This window comes from Erinaceus europaeus, chromosome 13 (genome assembly GCF_950295315.1).
Source record: "Erinaceus europaeus chromosome 13, mEriEur2.1, whole genome shotgun sequence".
NCBI lineage: Eukaryota > Metazoa > Chordata > Mammalia > Eulipotyphla > Erinaceidae > Erinaceus > Erinaceus europaeus.
In genome coordinates, this window is record NC_080174.1 from 11,545,110 (window position 1) to 11,564,724 (window position 19,615).

The following is a 19,615-nucleotide window of genomic DNA, read 5'->3' on the forward strand; positions in this document are numbered from 1 at the left end:
CACCAAACCAAAGTGGAACGCCAAACTGTTGGATGCAATCTAGACATTCAAAGTCCAGTAAATATGCTTGGTGGACCAAACCCAAGAGTAGCTGACTAATTCTCTGGTCTTCCATTGATCCCACTCTCCTCTCCTCTTATTTGAGCCATCTTCCAAACTAATTTCAACTTGTCTTCTAGATTGCAAATGTCCTCGTTGTCCTGTAAGGCTACTGTTGGAAGAGGCTAGGTTTCTAGTCAAGGCTGTTCTCTTCATAACAGACTACACAAAAGAATCTCTAAGTGAGTAATCATTCACTGAACCGAGTGAAGTCATTAACTAGCCAATGAGAGTAATAAGAGCTCTGAAAAGTCTTTTGCTTTGAAAGATAAAACACGGAAAACCAATCTGACAAGAAAACACAGAGAAATCTTCCTTAAAGAAGACACAGTTCATCTGTTGCCTCAGGCTGCAGAGAAGAGAGGAGCATAAAGAGGCAAAGCCAGCCTAGGCCCAGCACAGGCAACACAGATGGGAAAGAGTATCCCCTGCAGCATGCCCTGCAGCATGCCTCAAATCCAATGCCTTGTTTAAGAATCCTGCCTCAGAATCCAGCGATGATGCGGGATCCACATAGTAACACATGCAGGACAACTGACTAAGAATCTGTCGTCATAGAAACACACCCAGCACTCCTTCTAACCTTTAGAACACATCAATGACTTTATCTGGCCTCACTTCAGAAGTAGAGGACAGACAGGTGTGTGGTTCTCTTTCCTCTGAAACCAAACATTTTAAAAAGGATAAAACCATAGGATAAGAGGGGTACAACTCCACACAATTCCCACCACCAGATTTCTGTACCCCATTCTCTCCCCTGATAGCTTTCCTATTCTTTAACCCTCTGGGAGTATGGACCCAAGGTCATTATGGGGTGAAGAAGGTGGAAGGTCTGGCTTCTGTCATTGCTTCCCGCTGAACATGGGCCTTGACAGGTTCATCCATACTCCCAGTCTACCTCTCTGTTTCCCTAGTGGGGTGGGGTTCTGGAGAATTGGAGCTCCAGGACACATTGGTGGAGTTGTCTGCCCAGGGAAGTCTGGCTGGCATAGCATCTGGAACCTGGTGGCTGAAAAGAAAGTTAACATATAAAGCCAAATAAGTTGTTGACTAATCATGAACCTAAAGGCTGGAGTAGTGCAGATGAAGAGTTTGGGGGGGGGGGTCTCTGTTTTGTAGATAGCTAGTAGGCATATTTTAGTTATAAACGATAGAGAATGTTCCATCCTCTGAAGGGAGGTTGGACAACATACTCTATGCTACACCTGAGGAAGATGGGTCCTGATATTGGGGCAGCTTGGAATAATGTTCCTACTTATGACCACAGAATGTGAGCTTGGATCTACAGGGATATAGAGGTCACATAGGCTCCTAAGCTGAATATGGGCCCCAGATCCCATCAGATCAGTGAGATTTACAGTCAACAATATTTATACACCTTTCCCATATTAGGGAGCTACTCTCTTCCCTGATCCAGCTTTCTGGTCCTTTTTCCAGCTATGACATCATCTCCCCAGACAATAACTAGGATCCACCTGCATATCAGATTTCAGGCTCAAGGGGAAAAAAAAAATTTGTTTTCTATGGAGAAGCTCAATATTCTCATTGTTCCTAGTCTGCTTAAGAAACTGGTTTCTATTAGGGTGGGGCCCACTTTTCTGCATGCTGCTCTCAATTCAAATCAAACAATATTGCATCCACGGATCGCAACCTAATCAACACAACGAGTGCCACCCCAGCATGTTGCACTTCAGACTGTGACCAGAGACAACCCTTCAGCTTCATCACTCGGGTGAGACCTTTCCTTTCATAGTATTCTCTAATTCCATTCCAGGTGTTCCACTCGTCAATAAAGTCCCCAAACCTAGATATAGTCCAGGTCCACTGAGATAGAGCATAGGATCACCCGTGCCCATAAACTAGGGGAAATATATACCTGAAAGCAGAAGTACACAAGAGCATGCAGGGAATACCCCCCAACACTTCATCTGCACTATCCCAGTCTTTAGGTCCATGATTGTTCAACAATTTGTTTGTCTTTGTATATTAACTCTCTTTTCAGCCACCAGGTTCCAGATGCTGACCAGACATCCCTGGACAGACGACCCCATCAATGTGTACTGGAGCACCACTTCCTCAGAGCTCCACTCTACTAGGGAAAGAGAGAGGCAGGCTGGGAGTATGGATCGACCAGTCAACGCCCATGTTCAGCGGGGAAGCAATTACAGAAGCCAGACCTTCCACCCTCTGCATCCCACAACGACCCTGGATCCATACTCCCAGAGAGACAGAGAATGGGAAGGCTATCAGGGGAGGGGGTGGGATGTGGAGATCGGGTTATGGGAATTGTGTGGAATTGTACCCCTCTCATTCTATGGTTTTGTTAATGTCTCCTTCTTAAATAAATAAATAAGAAACTGGTTTCTAGGGTGGGGTGGGGGGAATAAGCAAACTGGTAGGGCATCTGTTTCTCATACCTGAGGCTCTTGGTTCATTCCCTTGGCACATGTTCTAGTGGTGTTCTGACTTCTCTCTCTCTCTCTCTCTCTCTCTCTCTCTTTCTCACTCTCCTTCTCTGTCTCATATGAAATTTGTTTTCTTATATGTAATAACATTTTTAAAGGAATTCGTTTCCCTTGAAAAATACTGCCAAGCTGTATTCAGTCGCATCTGCTTCTACAAGTAATTAAAGGTCTTATAGCTAGCTGTGATTGCATTTCTAGTAGTAACTGAAGTCTTCATCCAGGGGGATTCTGGGAGTTGTTATGCAAGGTGGCATAAGGTTCGGTGCAGTAATTCCCATGTTGTAAAAATATAGCAAACTATATTGTTTTATGAAGATTATTCATGCATATCGTTAAGATGCTCTTATGGTTTTACGGCTTTAGAGCTTGGCATAATACCATGATATTTATACTGCCAAGAAGACACATATTTTCATGACACACAGGTTTTGAACAACCACTGAGACAACTCTGCAGAATTTTGTCAGTTACTGAGGCATGTTCTTAAGTGAAATCTTAACCTCTGTTTTCTAACCTGGGATTGCGTGTTTATGTATCCAAGAGCTGTTGAAGAGAAAATAATCACTAATAAGAAATGAGTGGCTGGGTGTTGGTGCATCCAACAGAGCACACACATTACCGTGTTCAAGGACCTGGGCCAAATCCTAGCCCCCACCTGCACCTGCAGAGGGGAAGCTTTTGCAGAAGTGCTGCAGGTGTCTCTCCCCCTTTCTGTCTCTTGCTTCTCTCTCAGCTTCTCTCTGTCTTTATAAATATGGCCACCAGAAGTGGTGGATTCATAGTGTCCCAACAATAACCCTGGTGGGGAAATAAAAGTAAATTAAGGGGGGTCAGAATGGTGGGACTGGGGGTTGGGGGAAGCCCGGGTGGTAGCACAGCGGTTTAAGAGCACATGGAGCAAGTCCAAAGACTGGCATAAGGATCCCAGTTTGAGCCCCCGGCTCTCAACCTGCAGGGGGGGGGGGGGTGAGGGTCACTTCACAAGCGGTGAAGCAGCTCTTCAGGTGTCTATTTTTCTCTTCCCCTCTGTCTTCCCTTCCTCTCTTGATTTATCTCTGTCCTATCCAACAAAAACAGCAATGGCAGTAATAACAACAACAAGGGCAACAAAATGGGAAAAGTGGCCTCCAGGAGCAGTGGATTTATAGTGCAGGCACCGAGCTCCTGGAGTTATAACCCTAGGGAAAAAAAAGAAAAGAAGAAGAAGAATGGTAGGAGCCTAATCCAATATGATCAGCGTTTTTTTATTTATTTATTTATTTTCCTTTTTATTGCCCTTGTTGTTTTTTATTATTGTTGTAGTTATTATTGTTGTTGTTATTGATGTCATTGTTGTTGGATAGGACAGAGAGAAATTAAGAGAGAAGGAGAAGACAGAGGGGGAGAGAAAGATAGACACCTGCAAACCTGCTTCACCACCTGTGAAGTGACTCCCCTGCAGGTGGGGAGCCGGGGCTCGAGAAGCAGGATCCTTATGCAGGTCCTTGCGCTTAGTGCCATGTGCACTTAACCCGCTGCGCTACTTCCCTGCTCCCCATGACCAGTGTTTTTAAAATCTGAGGAGAATGCAGCAAGGGTGCATGTAGACAGAGCAATGGTCACGTGAGGACACAGGGACTGGCAGCCCGCTGCAAACCTAGGAGAGAATCAAGTCTGCAGAAACCATGAGCTCAGGCTTCCCTCCACCCCAGCTGAGAGAAAACTCATTTCTGTCCTTTAAGTCAGCTGGTGTGTGGTGCTTTATTAGAGAAAGCTACATAAGTGAAGAAATACAGCAGCCCACTAATACAGGTACCTACTTCACAGGCAAGCGGCATTAGCAGCCCGGTAGTTACCACTTGCACCTCTCTCCTATAGTCTTAAATATACCTGGGTGAGTGCACTCAGAGCTGTGTGATAATCACCTATGCCCCTACTGAAAACAGTGGGCAGACCTTTATTAAGGCTGTGCATATTAACATTTCTGCCGGGTTAAGAAGTGAGTATGAATAACTTCTTTTTTAATAGTTTCTTTTTTAATTATCTTTATAGGATACAGACAATCAGAAATCAAGGGGGGGGCAAGTGGTAGTGCAGCGGGTTAAGCGCACATGGAGCAAAGTGCAAGGACCAGCGCAAGGATCCTGGTTCGAGCCCTTGGTTCCCCATCTGCCGGGAGGGAAGTTCACTTCACAAGTGGTGAAGCAGGCCTGCAGATGTCTATCTCTCCCCCTCTATCTTACCCGCCTCTCTCAATTTCTCTCTGTCCTATTCAACCACAGCAATAACAATAATAACAAGAGCAACAAAAATAGGGGAGAAATGGCTTCCAGGAGCAGTGGATTAATAGTGCAGATACCAAGCCCCAGTAATAACCCTGGGGGGAAAAGAAAGAAAGAGAGAGAAATCAAGAGGGAAGGAGAAATAGAGCGGGAGAGAGACAGAGAGACAACTCCAGCCCTGCTTCACCACTTGCAAAGCTTTTCCCCTGCAGGTGGGGACCAGGGGTTCGAACTTGGGTCCTTGAGCATTGTAACATGTGCACTCAACCAGGTGTGCCACCACCCAGGCCCTCCATAATTTCTATTGATATAGCCAGGATGCATTTGAATATTAATTAGGAAGAACAGAATCATTTTTTAGAAGTGGAGTCACTATATGTGCATTTCCAAAACAAAAAAAAAAAATTTTGAACAGATGTAAGAGTTGATGATTTCAGTTTTCAGGGACCATAAAAGGCATTTTCTCTCCAGACAATCCTCATCACAAGAGAATATTAAACTCTGGCCACTGCTTCAAGTTTGACTTCTTACATGGAGCTCTGAATACTCCTATCACCTATCAAGTTACCTTAAGAAGCTTTTTGTGAGGGAGTCGGGCTGTAGTGCAGCGGGCTAAGCGCAGGTGGCGCAAAGCACAAGGACCGGCATAAGGATCCCGGTTCGAACCCAGGCTCCCCACCTACAGGGGAGTCGCTTCACAGGCAGTGAAGCAGGTCTGCAGGTGTCTATCTTTCTCCCCTCCTCTCTGTCTTCCCCTCCCTCTCTCCATTTCTCTCTGTTCTATGCAACAACGACAACAACAATAATAACTACAACAATAAAACAACAAGGGCAACAAAAGGAAATAAATAAAATAAATATTTAAAAAAAAAAAGAAGCTTTTTGTGAGTTTAATTATGCCTGACTAATTCTCCAACAGCACAAAGAAAGGTGAATTCCTTAAATATTTAATCCATTTATGACTCAAATTTTCACTTTCTGAATGCCACTGTTAAATTCCTGGAATTTATTACCCTTCAGAAGACATATAGTCACAGCGCACACAAGGTGTAATCCAACACTTCATTGGTTCATCAAGAGAATTTATTCCTTCCGCAGGCTGTTTTATTCAAAATCGCAATCTCACAAGCTGGTTTATGACTAGGGAACTAAGATTAAAAGCTTCCTAATGAGTAGACATGCTTTCCCCCTGACCTCTATTCTTGCTTTTTGTTTTTCTCTGTTTTCCTTTTCTTCCAAGTTCAAGGTTAGCTGCCCTCTGTCTGCATGAGTTGTCATCTTTTTCATTGCAAAGTGACTCCCTTAACACATCTCAAATCATACCTATTCTGTAACATCCTGACACTGAACAAACCTCTGACTCTATGATTCCTTCCCTATTTCTCTCTCTCCCTTCTCCCCTCTCTCCTCTCCCTTCTCCCCTCTCCCCTCTCCCCACTCCCTTCTCCAAGACCAGAAGCAGTATTTCTTGAAAGCACTATTTTACTGATGGTGAGCCAAAGGGATTATGGAACATGAACATAATTAGCAAACGGCTGGCTTCAGGCACATGTCAAGAGCATACAACACAGTACATAAACTCACAATAGACTGTGGGTATAGGAAGCTACGTTACCAAGCATCTGACAGAAGTTTAGCCCTTTTGGCTCTTTTCCTGATCCTCTTCTCCCTGGAGCTGATGATATCATTTCCTCTGGGCCATGCAGATGAATGCTGGTGAACTAAGTTGAAGGTACTCATGGCTCCTGCCACTTTTCTAGCATTTATCCCCTGACTACTTTCCCATGATGGTTTTTATGTATCTAATAAAACCATGTTCCTTAACAAAAACTTCTCCTTAAACCATATTCCAAGCAAAAACCACCAGAAGTTTTTATTTTCTACTGTAGTATTTCTCCAAACAAGATTCCCAACAATCTTGTTTGAGAACTGTTATTTATGAAGCCCTGAGTAACCTCAGAACCAAATGCTGGATTGACAAATCAAAAACTGAAAGATTGGCAACATCATGGGCTGGGGAAATAACATAATGGCTATGCAACAGATATCAATGTCTGAGACTCCAACATCCCAGGTTCAGTCCCCAGTACCACCACAAGTCAGTGCTGAACACTCTGATCTTTCTGTGTCTCTCTCATTAAAACAAAAATAAATTAAAGTAACTGTTTAGTAAAGAAAGCCACATGTATACACATCTATAGTTGTAGCCACAGCAGGCATGGGCAGAAATCCTGAGTGCCTTGTGATTGTTTTTAGGTCAGCAATTATCTCACTGTTCCCAGCACCATGTCAGATGCCCAGACTATGGAAGTTGATGGTTAGCTCAATTCCTTTTTTACTTCTTTTTCTCTTTCTCCTTCTCCTTCCTCCTACTCTTCCTTGTTCTAATCCTTCTTCTCCTTTGCCTCCTCCTCCACCTCCTTCTTCTCCTCCTCCTTCTTCTTTACCTCCTCTTCCTTCTTCTCTTCTTTCTCCTTCTTTTTCTTTTTGCAGAGCTGGGGGCTTAATAAAGCACAATTTCACCTCCCCTGGTCATTTCTTTATTCAGAGAGAAGGAGGGTAATATCATAGGCAGAGCTTCCTCTGAAATAGTGGAACTTCATGTGATGCCAGGAAGTGAATCTAGTCCAGAATCATGACAAAGCATGCACCCTATACAATGAGCTATCTCTCTGGCCCTTAGTTAGCTCAACTCTTAAAAGAGGAAGCAGCCTTCTGATGGGAATCCATATTCCATAAGGGTCCTTCGGAGACTGAATGGCTATCACTAAGTTCTTTTACTTCCACAACAACCAGTCAAGATTAAAGAAATGGGTCCTAAGCTGAATATGGGCCCCAGATCAAATCGATGGGGTTTACAGTCAACAATATTTATACACCTTTTCCATATCTGGGAGCTACTCTCTTCCCTGATCCAGCTTTCTAGCCCTTTTCCAGCAATGACATCATCTCCCCAGACAATAACTTGGGTCCACCTGCATATCAGATGTCAGACTCAGGAAAAACTAGTATAGTCATGGGCCCTATGGAATATAACTAAAATAGGCCTACCAGCTATCTACAAAACAAAACAAAAAAGACCCCAAATCTTCATCTGCAATATTCCAGCCTTTAGGTTCATGATTAGTCAACTGTTAATCTTTATAAGTTAACTCTTTTTCTAGCCACCAGGTTACAGATGCCACCATGATGCCAACTGAACTTCCCTGGACAGACGACCTCACAAATGTGTCCTGGAGTCCTGCTTCCTTAGAGCCCTGCCCCACTAGGGAAAGAGAGAGGCAGGCTGGGAGTATGGATCGACCTGTTAACGCCCAAGTTCAGCAGGGAAGCAATTACAGAAGCCAGACCTCCCACCTTCTGCATCCCACAATGACCCTGGGTCCATGCTCCCAGAGGTATAAAGAATAGGAAAGTTATCAGGGCAGGGGATGGGATACGGAGTTCTGGTGGTGGGAATTGTGTGGAGTTGTACCCCTCTTATACTATGGTTTTGTCAGTGTTTCCTTTTTATAAATAAATTAAAAAAATAAAAATAAAAAATAGGCAAACTTAGTAAACTTAGTAAATAGGCAAAACTTAGTAAACTCATGGCCCCCTTGGAATATACCTAAAATAGACCTACTAGCTTTTTCCAAAATGGAGACCCCAAAACTCATCTGCTATATTATTGCCTTTAGGTTCCTGACTATTAAACAATTTGTTCTGCTTTATATCTTAATGCTTTTTCAGCCACCATGCTACCATGATGCCAACCAGACTTCCTTGGGCAGATGCCTCACCAATGTGTCCTGGAGCCACACCTCCCCAGAGCCCTGCCCCACTAGGGAAAGAGAGAGACAGGCTGGAAGTATGGATCCACCTGTCAACGTCCATGTTCAGCAGGGAAGCAATGACAGAAGCCAGACCTCCCACCTTCTGCACCCCACAATGATCCTGGGTTCATATTCCCAGAGGGATAAAGAATAGGAAAGCTATCAGGGAAGGGGATGGGATATGGAGTTCTGATGGTAGAATTTGTGTGTAACTGTACCCCTCTTAGCCTATGATCTTGCCAATATTTTTTATGTTATAAATAAATTAATAACAATACAAAGAAATGTGTGTTCTCTGTTCTTTCTAGCACCAGCAACACAAAGTGTGACTGGCAGTGCCCAGTACACTGCACTGAACTGTCTCCCTACCCTTCCACCATCGCCTCCCACACACCTTTGACTAAAAATAATTAGTTAGTATCAAAAGCATAAAATGTAAACGTCAGGATTGCCAGTCCCGACCGCTTCTGAGATTTTAAAATCAAACTAATGCAAAATGCCTTTTTTCAGAAAAGAAAAATTCCAAAGTGATGGATGGAGGTGGGGAGCCAGACGCAATGAGAAGAGAAAAGGGGAACCTTCCCCCTCCCTGGCTAGAGAACCAGAAAGAGCCAGCGCTGGTAGTGACATGGGCGACCACAAGGGCGGCGCTCTTCTCCCTGGCACCTACCGCCTTTCATCATGCCCACTTCATAGCACTTGCGGAGCCGGCAGGCCTGGCAGCTCTTCCGTCTGTTCTTATCAATGGTGCACTGGTTGGTGGCCGGACACATGTAGTCATTATGTCCTATTCAAAGCAAGAGACCAGAATTAATATCACACCATCAAGCATCATGGCTCTGAATTTACAGGGAAGTAATCTGGAGGAGGATTTCACATCCATCTCTCCACTTGGTGCAGATTCGCCCAACAGTTGCTTTTGCTAATGTCAACATCTTGCTTCCTCGGTCTGCCATTCTTTTGTGGTCCTTCTCAAAGCAAAAATAAATCAATGAAACTCTCCAGGGTTGGGTGCTGGCACACCTGATAGCATGCTCATGTCACCGTGCCCAAGAACCTGGGTTCTAGATCACAGTCCCCACCTGCATGGGGAAAATTCGCACGCAGAGAAGCAGTGCTGTTGGTGTCTGTCTCTCTCCTTTCTCATCAATTTCTCTCTTTACAACAAAAACAACAAAAAAGATGGTCACTGGGAGTGGTGGACTCATCATGCAGACACTGAGCCCTAGCAATAACCATGCTGGAAAAATAGTAATAGTAATAATAATAATAATGTAAATTAAAATAGATTAAAATACCTCACCAAGAGTCTTGCCCAATTGATTTCAGAGTTCTTTATTGGTGTACTGCACCAAAGTAAAAGAATCTGGGGTGGGAAGAGGGTTCAGGTCCTGGAACATGATGGCAGAGGAGGACCTAGTGGGGGTTGAATTGCTATGTGGATAACAGAGGAATGTTACACATGTACAGACTGTTGTATTTTACTGTCAACTCTCTACCATTAGTCCCCCAATAAAGAAAAAAAATTAACCTGAAAAAAAAAAAGGAGGTTAAGGCTGGAGTTGGCTATTTATATAAACTAGTCCTATGGGCATGGTCAGCCTCTCCCTCTCTGCTGAGGTGATTTCACCAACATGTGAGTAAATGACTCCTGCTCATTCACTCTCTTTTTTTCCCTCTCTCTCCCTCCATCTCTTATGGCCTGCATGTACTCAAAACATTTGGGTGCTCTCACTTTTCCTGAATAAAGTTTTAAATTATTGGGGGGAAAAGAGTTCTTTAGGCATCTTACCTAGAGAGCTTATGTTTCTGTTCAATTATTCTCTAGACACATATGGTTAATTCTTTTCAGCAGATAATACTTTCCTGTTTTCAAAATTGAACTATTAACACTTTCAGACAAAGAGACCCAAAGTGACCCATCTGTCTCCCCCTTTATCATCTAGGACAAAGAGAAGTTGAGGGGAGAGTGCATGTAGAGAAGGAGAGAGACAGCTGTAGACCTGCCTTCCCTTTATATGGAGACTGGGGGCTAGAACTTGGGTCCTTTTGCCTCATAATATGTGCTCTCAACCAGATGTTCCATTGCCCAGCCCCTCAGTGACTTTTTCATTCATTCACTCACTCACTCATTTACTCGTTCATTCATTCATTCACTCATTCATTCAAACAGACAGAGAACAGCACCAGAGCTTCTCCAGATGCTATGACACTTCAATGTGGTACCAGGGTTCCTATCTGAGCCACATTCTTGGCAAAACACCCACCCTACCCCGTGAACTATCTCTCTAGCCTCCCTTAAAATTTTCTAAATACTTGGTCCTATGCTTTGTAATTCACATACTCTCTGGGTAAGCACATGTCTTTGATTATTAATCATGCTATTTTATTAAGTACAGTAAAAATAACTTTAGTTATCGCACATTATTTAATATTCTTTCTCTTCTGGATGAGTTGGTGAATCTCTTTGACTCAAGTGCTTTTTTATAACTAGCTTTTATCCTGGGCAAGTCTGTTCCCTCACCCCGCCCCCTCAAAGAGCCCTATGCTCACACTCCACTTCCTCTGAGCATCACTCTGGAACTTCCGCCTTATGTCTGACCCCTCCTCCTCAGGGTAGCTAGGCCTGAACACTCATCACCCTGCCTTCTCCCTGGCTCCAGCCCCATCCATCTGTTCTCCACCTCAGGTGACTCCCAGTAGCAGCCCTGTGATGTCACCAAGGATTTCTGTGGTAAATCCAACAGAAATATTCCATCCTCAACATCCTCAAATCAGAAGCATCTGACCATTCCTCCTCTTGAAACACACTTTCCCTTTATCTTCCAGAACACAGAATAGTCCCAGAGTTCCTTCACCTCTCGGGCTACCCATTAAGGATGTAGGATTGTAGAGAATCCAGTGAGATACTTAAACTAACATGTTCAACACACACAGTAAGCTGGATCTGAGTAGCTGAATGGAACTGAAGAGAAAAAAAAACTAACAGCGCAATTAAGGAATGAAGAATTAGGAGCTGAGTGGTAGTGCACTGGTAGAGACCTCATGCTACTATGCTCAGGGACCTAGGTTCAAGCCCTGGTCCCCAAACAGAGGTAGGTAGCTTCAGGACTGGTGAGGCAATGTGGCAGAATTGTCTCTTCTATTCCCCTTCTCAATTTCTATTCTCCACATTCTATTCCCCTCTCAATTTCTCTGTCTCTGTTAACAAAAGAAAAAAAAAAATGGCCACCTCAGGAGAGAAGGTTTTACAGTGCAGAAAGCAAGCCCCAGTAATAATTCTGATGATAAACAAACAAAACAAAACGAAATCAGTTAACTAAGAGTTAGATGCCAGCAGTTGGCTCACCCAGTGGAGGGCATATGCGACCAGGCACAAAGATCCAGGTTCTATCTCTGGGCCACGACACAGGAGAGCCTGCAGGAGGGAATATCCATGAGCAGTGGAGTAATGCTGCAGTGTCTCCCAAACCCCTCCCTCTCTCTGCTCTCACCCTATGTCTGAAAATGGAAGGAAATGGTCCCTGGGAGTGGTGGAGTCATACAGACAGCAAATCTCAGTGGTGGCTAAATAATTATTTATTTATCAATGTGCAACAGAAATGCGTAGATAATGCAAAGCCCTCCGTGATAAAAATTAGATTTCCCTTGCTTGAACTGTGTTAAAAATCTGAAGACCAAAGCCATTAAGATAAATGTCAGAGGAACATATGTACTGGGTTATGACAAAATTTATGGAGCAGTTTTTGCACAGAAAAACATAAGAGTTCTGAGAGTTCTCCAGTCTGCTCTCCACAGGGGTTGGACCAATGTACATTCCCATCAGCAGTGTAGGAGGATTCCTTTGCCCCCACAACCTCTCCAGCATTTCTTGTTACTATCCTTTCTAATGTATGACATCCTCCCAGGAGTGAAGTAGTGTCTGAAAGTTTTCCCAGATTTGCTTGCCTTAACTGGACCATTCACCAGACAGAGGACTGAATGTCAGACTCCCTTCTCAAAACAAGATCCCAGTTCACCTCTATGGCTTTCACTGGCACTAAATATAGGTGACTCACAGATTTATAGTCCTAATCCAACTCTCTTCTCTGAGCTCTAGCGATAAATGTCTATTTGTCTACAAGAAATTTCTGTTCTAGAGCTTATATGTCAAGTTTACCCATCCAAAGGCTTATAGTGCACAGAATATTGAATGCCACAAATTAACAAACACAGATGTGTGTTTATAAAAAAATAATCTACATGATTATAAGTTTTTACATCTCAGGGGAAAATGTTCTGAGATGAAATTTACTGTGCATTATTTTAAAACATGTTTCCCATCTTCAGAAACAAACAAAAATATAAGCATATATTCTGACACATTATTTGAATTCTAGGTTTAATTCTCAACTATCCCCCTTGCAAGATGTAACATGCAGTGAAATATTTTCAACTATGAGACTCTTTGTTCTTTATTCAAGGGGAGGGTCAGTTCCAATTAGAATAGGGTGAAATGAGCATTTGATAAGAAATGTGGGTCTCATAAAGCCTGGTTCCTCATCCTTAGGTATACATTATAAAAGTCACTGTGTAGACAGGCTTCAGATCAGATTAATGTCTGCATTCTTCTACTGAACAATAGGAGTCAACAAATCAGACAGCAAAGTTGCAAGCCTACAAGGCAGCATACCACCTCAAATATATAAGGTTAGTGATTATTTTTAGCATTTTCCTTAGCAATAAAACCAATGTATAAAATGTTATACCTAGCAAAAATTTCACCTGGACAGGCATTAACAGTAAATTACAAACTGTATTCAACTGATACTGCAAAGAAATGTGTAATGTTTGATCTCCCCTCTCCCCTGGTGCTTATCTAGCATGTGTGGGTGTATTTTCACTCTTTAAAAAGTGAATTCATACCATCAAAAGAAAACAAGGAACCCCTAGTTGAACCAAAAATTACTTTGGTTTACTTACTCTCTCCCTTATCAGTTGTTTTGCAAGTCAGATGATGGAAGAGGTAAACTGGGCTAGAGGCCAGTTGGCCAAATCTTACATTTAGACTGGCCATTCATTCAAGATCTCTATCTCTGGAGAACCAAATGAGATTCCTGAACTAACATGTTCAACACATAAAATATCCTGGATTTGTGCGACTAAATTCACCCAAACAAAAATTAAAATTGATGCACAAGAGAATCATGTCTGCAGTGAAAAGAAGGGTGAAAGTTGTGTGTTAATGGGGAATAAACTCTCCATATTTCTTATCAGCAGATAGGAGCATCTAGCTAACTGTGTAGAATTCTAAGTCATGAAAATGGAAATGAATCCTTAAATTCAAGATAAAGTAATGTCCCAGTGTTTAATGGCCCACAAATGAAATAAAAGCCACTTTAGCTGATTCTATCTAAAAGTTTCATTGAAGTGTTCCAACAAAACAATATTTTCAAAGTCTGTTCTTTTCTACTTGATTGATGTATACATTTAGCACACACACAAAAAACAAAACTTTGCTACCTTCACTGACTTTTTTAAGGACTCTCACTGAATATTTGCATAGAATTAACTCAGATTTCTTAGAAATTGAAGTATCTGGAGTCATTCACAGGTAGTTTAAGGTACCAAATAAGATGCCAAATTAGTTTTTATTTCTAGACATTAGTATCAATGTGTATTTATCAAATGTTAAGTACAGATTTTTTTTCTTTAGAGTCACTGTATTGTAGGTAAGTACTGATTTGCAAGGACTCTTTGGAATATAACTAAAATAGGACTACTATCTATCTACAAAATGGAGACACCCCCAACTCCTCATCTGCAATATTCCAGCCTTTAGGTTCATGATTAGTCAACTATTTGGCTCTATATGTTAACTCTTTTTTCAGCCACCAGGTTCCAGATGCTACCATGATGCCAACTGGACTTCCCTGGACAGACGACCCCACCAATCTTTCTTGGGGCCCCACTTCCCTGGAGCTCCACCCCACTAGGGAAAGAGAGAGGCAGGCTGGGAGTATGGATCAACCTGCCAATGCCCATGTTCAGCAAGGAAGCAATTACAGAATCCAGACCTTCCACCTTCTGCACCCCATAATGACCTTGGGTCCATACTCCCAGAGGGTTAAAGAACAGGAAGGCTATCAGGGGAGGGGATGGGTCTGGAGTTCTGGTGGTGGGAATTGTGAGGAGTTGTACCCCTCTTATTGCATGTTTTTTGTCAGTGTTTTCTTTTTATAAATAAAAATTTTAAAAAACCAATATATTGTTATCACATGAGTTCAGTTCCTTATCTCCCCACGATAAGTACCTGGACACCATGACCACCACCAGCTGAAGTCATACTCCAGGGTGTTGCCCACACCCATGCAACATAATCTCAAGATCACACACATACTGAACCAGAGGGGAACTTAGGACTTTTGTGCTAGGTCAAAGTGAAAGACTGTATTTTCTGTATCAAGATGCACAATTAAGAAGAACCCTGCTTTCTTGATGAACTTCTAAATTATAATAAACCAGACATGTCAGAAATTCTGTTATCTCTATAGTTTTCTCTTCAGCCCCCAGGGGTATTTGGGGCCATATCAGGATAAACACAACTAGAAGTCAACAGGCCTTTCAGGCTTATTTGAAACCTGCCTTATCTGATGTCCCTGAATTCTGCATACAACCTCAAGGTAAGGTCAGCATTTGCAGAGTAAACAGAATCTGATAATCACTAGAATTGGAGATATCAAGTCTGATACAGAGAGTTTTATATACTATGAGAGAGACCGTTCAATTATGCATGCCCTCAAGACCTTTCTGTATATCCTGAGGATACTGCTGTTTATACCTACTGTTAAGATGTATAGAAGAATTCGTATTTAGCACAGGAACCTGTAGAACCTCTGAGCTCGCATTCCATGGTCATAGCTAGGAACATTCCAGGCTAGGAACATTCCAGGCTGCACTCATTTCCTCAAAAAGCAGAATATGTGACCCAGACTCCCTTTGGACCACTCCCTACCATTGTTGTTCTACATTGAAGGCATGGTCCTAGAGAGACCCACAAGAGAGTTTATGATGATGTTCCTGATGAAGATGACCAGTGATGGTGAAGAGAGGAATCTGTTAGAGGTCTAGGCCCATCATAGCTATATGGGAACCCCAGGTTTCCCTGACTAGGGCCCTGGATGATGGTTGGCCTGGTAGTGACCAAAAGGGCCATGACTGATGTGTGCTGGCTTATTGCCCTTATCCAGATTTTTTAGTCCTGCATCAATGTTGGTCTGAGATCACTTTCCATGGTTGTAGTTAGGAACATTCTAGGCTTTACTCATTTTAAGACTGGTCTTCCTCAAGTGGCAGAATATATTGACCCAGCCTCCCTTCAGAGAATGGGACAGTTTCTACCATTGCTGCTCTACAGTGAGGGCAAGGTCCTGGAGAGGTCCACAAGAGGGTTTATGATGTTGTTCCTGATGGAGTTGACCAGTGATGGTGGAGAGAGGGATCTGGTAGAGGTCTAGGCCCATCATGTCTGAGTGGGAATCCCAGGACTCCCTGACTGGGGCCCCAGATAATGGGGTGGCCTGGAAGTGGCCAAAGGGCCATGATTACAGTGTTCCAGACTCTTGCCCTTATCCAGTTTTTGTAATCCTTACTTTATCTGACGGGGTTAGACTTAGAATGATTGAGGAAAGTGAAACAGGAAGTAGATGAGGAGGGCATCTAAGTCTAAGTAGAAAATACTTGACTAAGAACTTTGTGGTGTCCTTTTTAGGTTTTTCTACTTGCTTGCTACACTTACTAAGTCACTGTAGACTACTGCACTCTTTTACTTTAAGGTATATATTTTCCCCTAATTTATGGATACATGTTCACATATGCCCTACCTCATGGGCTCGTGGGCCCTGGTCTATATCAAGGTTCTGTAACTTTGTTAGGAGGTGTGCCACTCGAAATGGAACTTTGGAGTCCTATAAACTAGAAAGATATCACTAGAGTATTAGAGCTGGAAGGTTAACAGGCCATGAAGAGGACTTCAGGTATCTCCTTGTCTCTCCTTATCTCCTCCTGCCCTCTTGATTTCTGTCTCTATTCAATAAATAATTAAACATTAAATATAAATAAACAAAAATATTAAAAGAAAAAACCTGACCCTTTTAGGTATAGAATATGATGTGTCGGACATTATGTTGTATGTGGATGACTTCATTCACTCTTCCAGAAGCTATATGCAAGAACTATATTAATCTCCACTTTACAGATGCAAGACCAGGACAAAAGGTCTGAGGAGACAGTGCAGCATATTAAAGGACCACCACATGTCAGAACTGCTCTGCTTTATTCCTCTCTCTCCTCTCTCTATTTCTTTTCCTCTCATAAATAGAAATAAGAGAGAAAAAGCTATGAGCAAAGGTGTCAATTTTCTTTAAAGTCACACAGCAAGCAAGTGGTAGAGGGAGACTTTGAAGCATAGTCTTATACTCATTTTAGAGACCAAGCTCATGCTAACAACACACAGAAGGTTCAACCTCCCCGAAGAGGCACAATATTCATAGCAAAAAGGTTTATACATTTCACAAAGGGTAATGCACTAGGGTTCTCTGCAACTGGCTGATCACTGATGAGTTGTTTCTTACACCTATTCTCAACTCTGACACCATCTCCCCAGACAATGCTTTTAGTCCACCTGCATATTAGCTATTGGGCTCAGGTAAAAAGTAGTAAAGTCATAGGCCACATGGAACATACCTAAATAAGACCTCCTAGCTTCTTCCTACACAGAAATCCCCTGGTTTCATTTGTTCTATTCCTACCTTTGGGTGCATATTTATTGAAAAATTTGCTTTATATCTTACTGCCTGTCAGCAATCAAGTTGCAGATTCTACTATAAACCATTCTGACCTCCCTGGGCAGATGACCTCACCAATGTGTCCTGGAAACTCGCCTCCCCAGAACCCTACCCCAATAAGGAAAGACAGAAACAGTCTGGGGGTGTGGGTGACTTGTCAACACCCATGTCAAGTAGAGAAGCTACTATAGAAGGCAGACCTTCCACCTTCTGTATCCCATAAAGAATTATGGTCCATACTCCCAGAGAGGGATAAAAAACAGGGAAGCTTCCAATGGATGGGATAAGACGTGGAAGTCTGGTGGCGGGTACCATGTGGAATTGTAGCCCTTGTTAATCATTATTAAATCACTAATAAAAATATATATAAAAAGATATCCAAATTAAAAATCACTGTGAATACTACTACCTGTCTATTAGACTGACTTCTGTCAAGGGGAAAATAATGTTTGCTTTGCCTATGTGGATTTTTTACTTAGATAGCCATGTAGTAAAATATAGACTAAAATGATTAAAAAAACAAACAAGTTTAATTACATGTATGCACAAGAGGACACAGGAAAATGATAGATACCAAAACTAAGGGAAGCTGAAGTCAACTTTGGTCGTATGTATATATTAGTTTGTGCATTTGTCAAAACTAATAAAATTGCATATCACAAAAAAAAGAAACTCAAGTTTAAGAAAGTAAAAGATGAGGAATTAACATAGTCAATATCTTCTGTTTAATGTATCTGCAAGATAAATATGGATTAAGGGCAAGCCAATATTGAATTATCTGGGCAATAAAGTTTGAGTTTCACCAAACTTTATTGTGCGATTCAATGAATTCTTCCCTTTTCCTTGTATGGTTCCTAGTGCACTTTTATTTTATTTTATTTTATTTAGCTCTAGTCTCCTATATGGTCATCTTTAGATATCTGGAATGAAATGAATGGTTTAACTCTCCATAGTATGCTTGCACAGAGGAGCAGAAGTCTTACTCTCCACTGAACTCAAAGGAAAGTGATGACTTGTTATCTTTGTCCACGAATACACCTGGCTCAACAGAGGTGCTTTGTCTTGATATGCTACACCAATTTGTGGGCTATGATTAAAAGAATGTGTTATGGGAGCTGGCAGGTAGACCAGAAGTATCATCCTCTCTGTCAATGTGTTGTAGCCTTCAAGCACAAAGGAATGACCGGCAGGGTATTTATTGTAGAAATGAGAATTTCAATGTGGTTTTTCTTATTAATATAATGTTTAAAACAATGTATTTGCAAATGGTTATGTTTACTGTGTAAGTACTTAGTATGAGAAAGAGAGAAATAATGAGAGAGCAGGGAGATAAAGACCCCAGAACACTCATCTCTGGCATAAGGTGGTGCCAGGAATTGAACCCGCAGCCTCTGGCTTCTCAGGCAGACAAGTTGTGTGCTCTAAGAGCTGGAGATATGTCTCTAGTCTTCCCTTCCAGTAAAACCTGAATAACAATGGAAGTGTACAAATTCAATGTTATGCCAAGGGGAAAAAATCAAGCCAAAACAGAGGCTAATCTCTGCTCCCTAAAGAAGGTGAGGCAAAGATGATGTGAAGAAATGGCAAAGAATTTTGCCAAATTCTTAAGCCAACTAGGTAGAAGAAGAGGAAGTCAGATTCTCTTGGTTTGTGATAAATTATCTTGAAAATTTCTCTTCTCACTAATTTGAAAGATAATATAATTTGGAGGGAGATGGGTGAGAAGAATAGGAGAGATATGGTACAACTTGATTGTATTCCTTAGCTTTTGATTACTAATGATTTAAAATTGGCTTAGAGAATGATAAAATGTCAGGGGTAATAATCCTGATCTAAAGGGGTATAAGCACCTACATGTTCATAGTGTCATGATGCACAACAGCCAACATTTGGAAATAACTAAAATGTCCTTCAACAGAGGACTTGATTAAAAAAAAGTTACGGGGGAGTCGGGCGGTAGTGCAGCAGGTTAAGCGCAGGTGGCGCAAAGTGCAAGGACCGCCGTAAGGATCCGGGTTCAAGCCGCTGGCTCCCCACCTGCAGTGGAGTCGCTTCACAAGTGGTGAGGCAGGTCTGCAGGTGTCTATCTTTCTCTCCCCCCTCTGTCTTCTCCTCCTCTCTCCATTTCTCTCTGTCCTATCCAACAACGA

The 19,615-nt window shown here is 42.2% G+C and overlaps 2 protein-coding genes across 3 annotated transcripts in view; one reads left to right on the plus strand and one right to left on the minus strand.

Moving 5' to 3' along the window:
- ESR1 (estrogen receptor 1) overlaps positions 1-19,615 on the minus strand; it is a 488,249-nt gene that overhangs the window by 227,272 nt on the left and 241,362 nt on the right. For both annotated transcript variants that reach the window (XM_060205321.1, XM_007516044.3), the window contains exon 4: positions 9,311-9,427. In XM_060205321.1, the coding sequence (XP_060061304.1) occupies positions 9,311-9,427 (117 nt within the window). The remainder of the gene's footprint in view (positions 1-9,310; positions 9,428-19,615) is intronic.
- The window catches only part of RMND1 (required for meiotic nuclear division 1 homolog), a 630,052-nt gene that overhangs the window by 128,423 nt on the left and 482,014 nt on the right, over positions 1-19,615 (plus strand). The window lies entirely within an intron of this gene.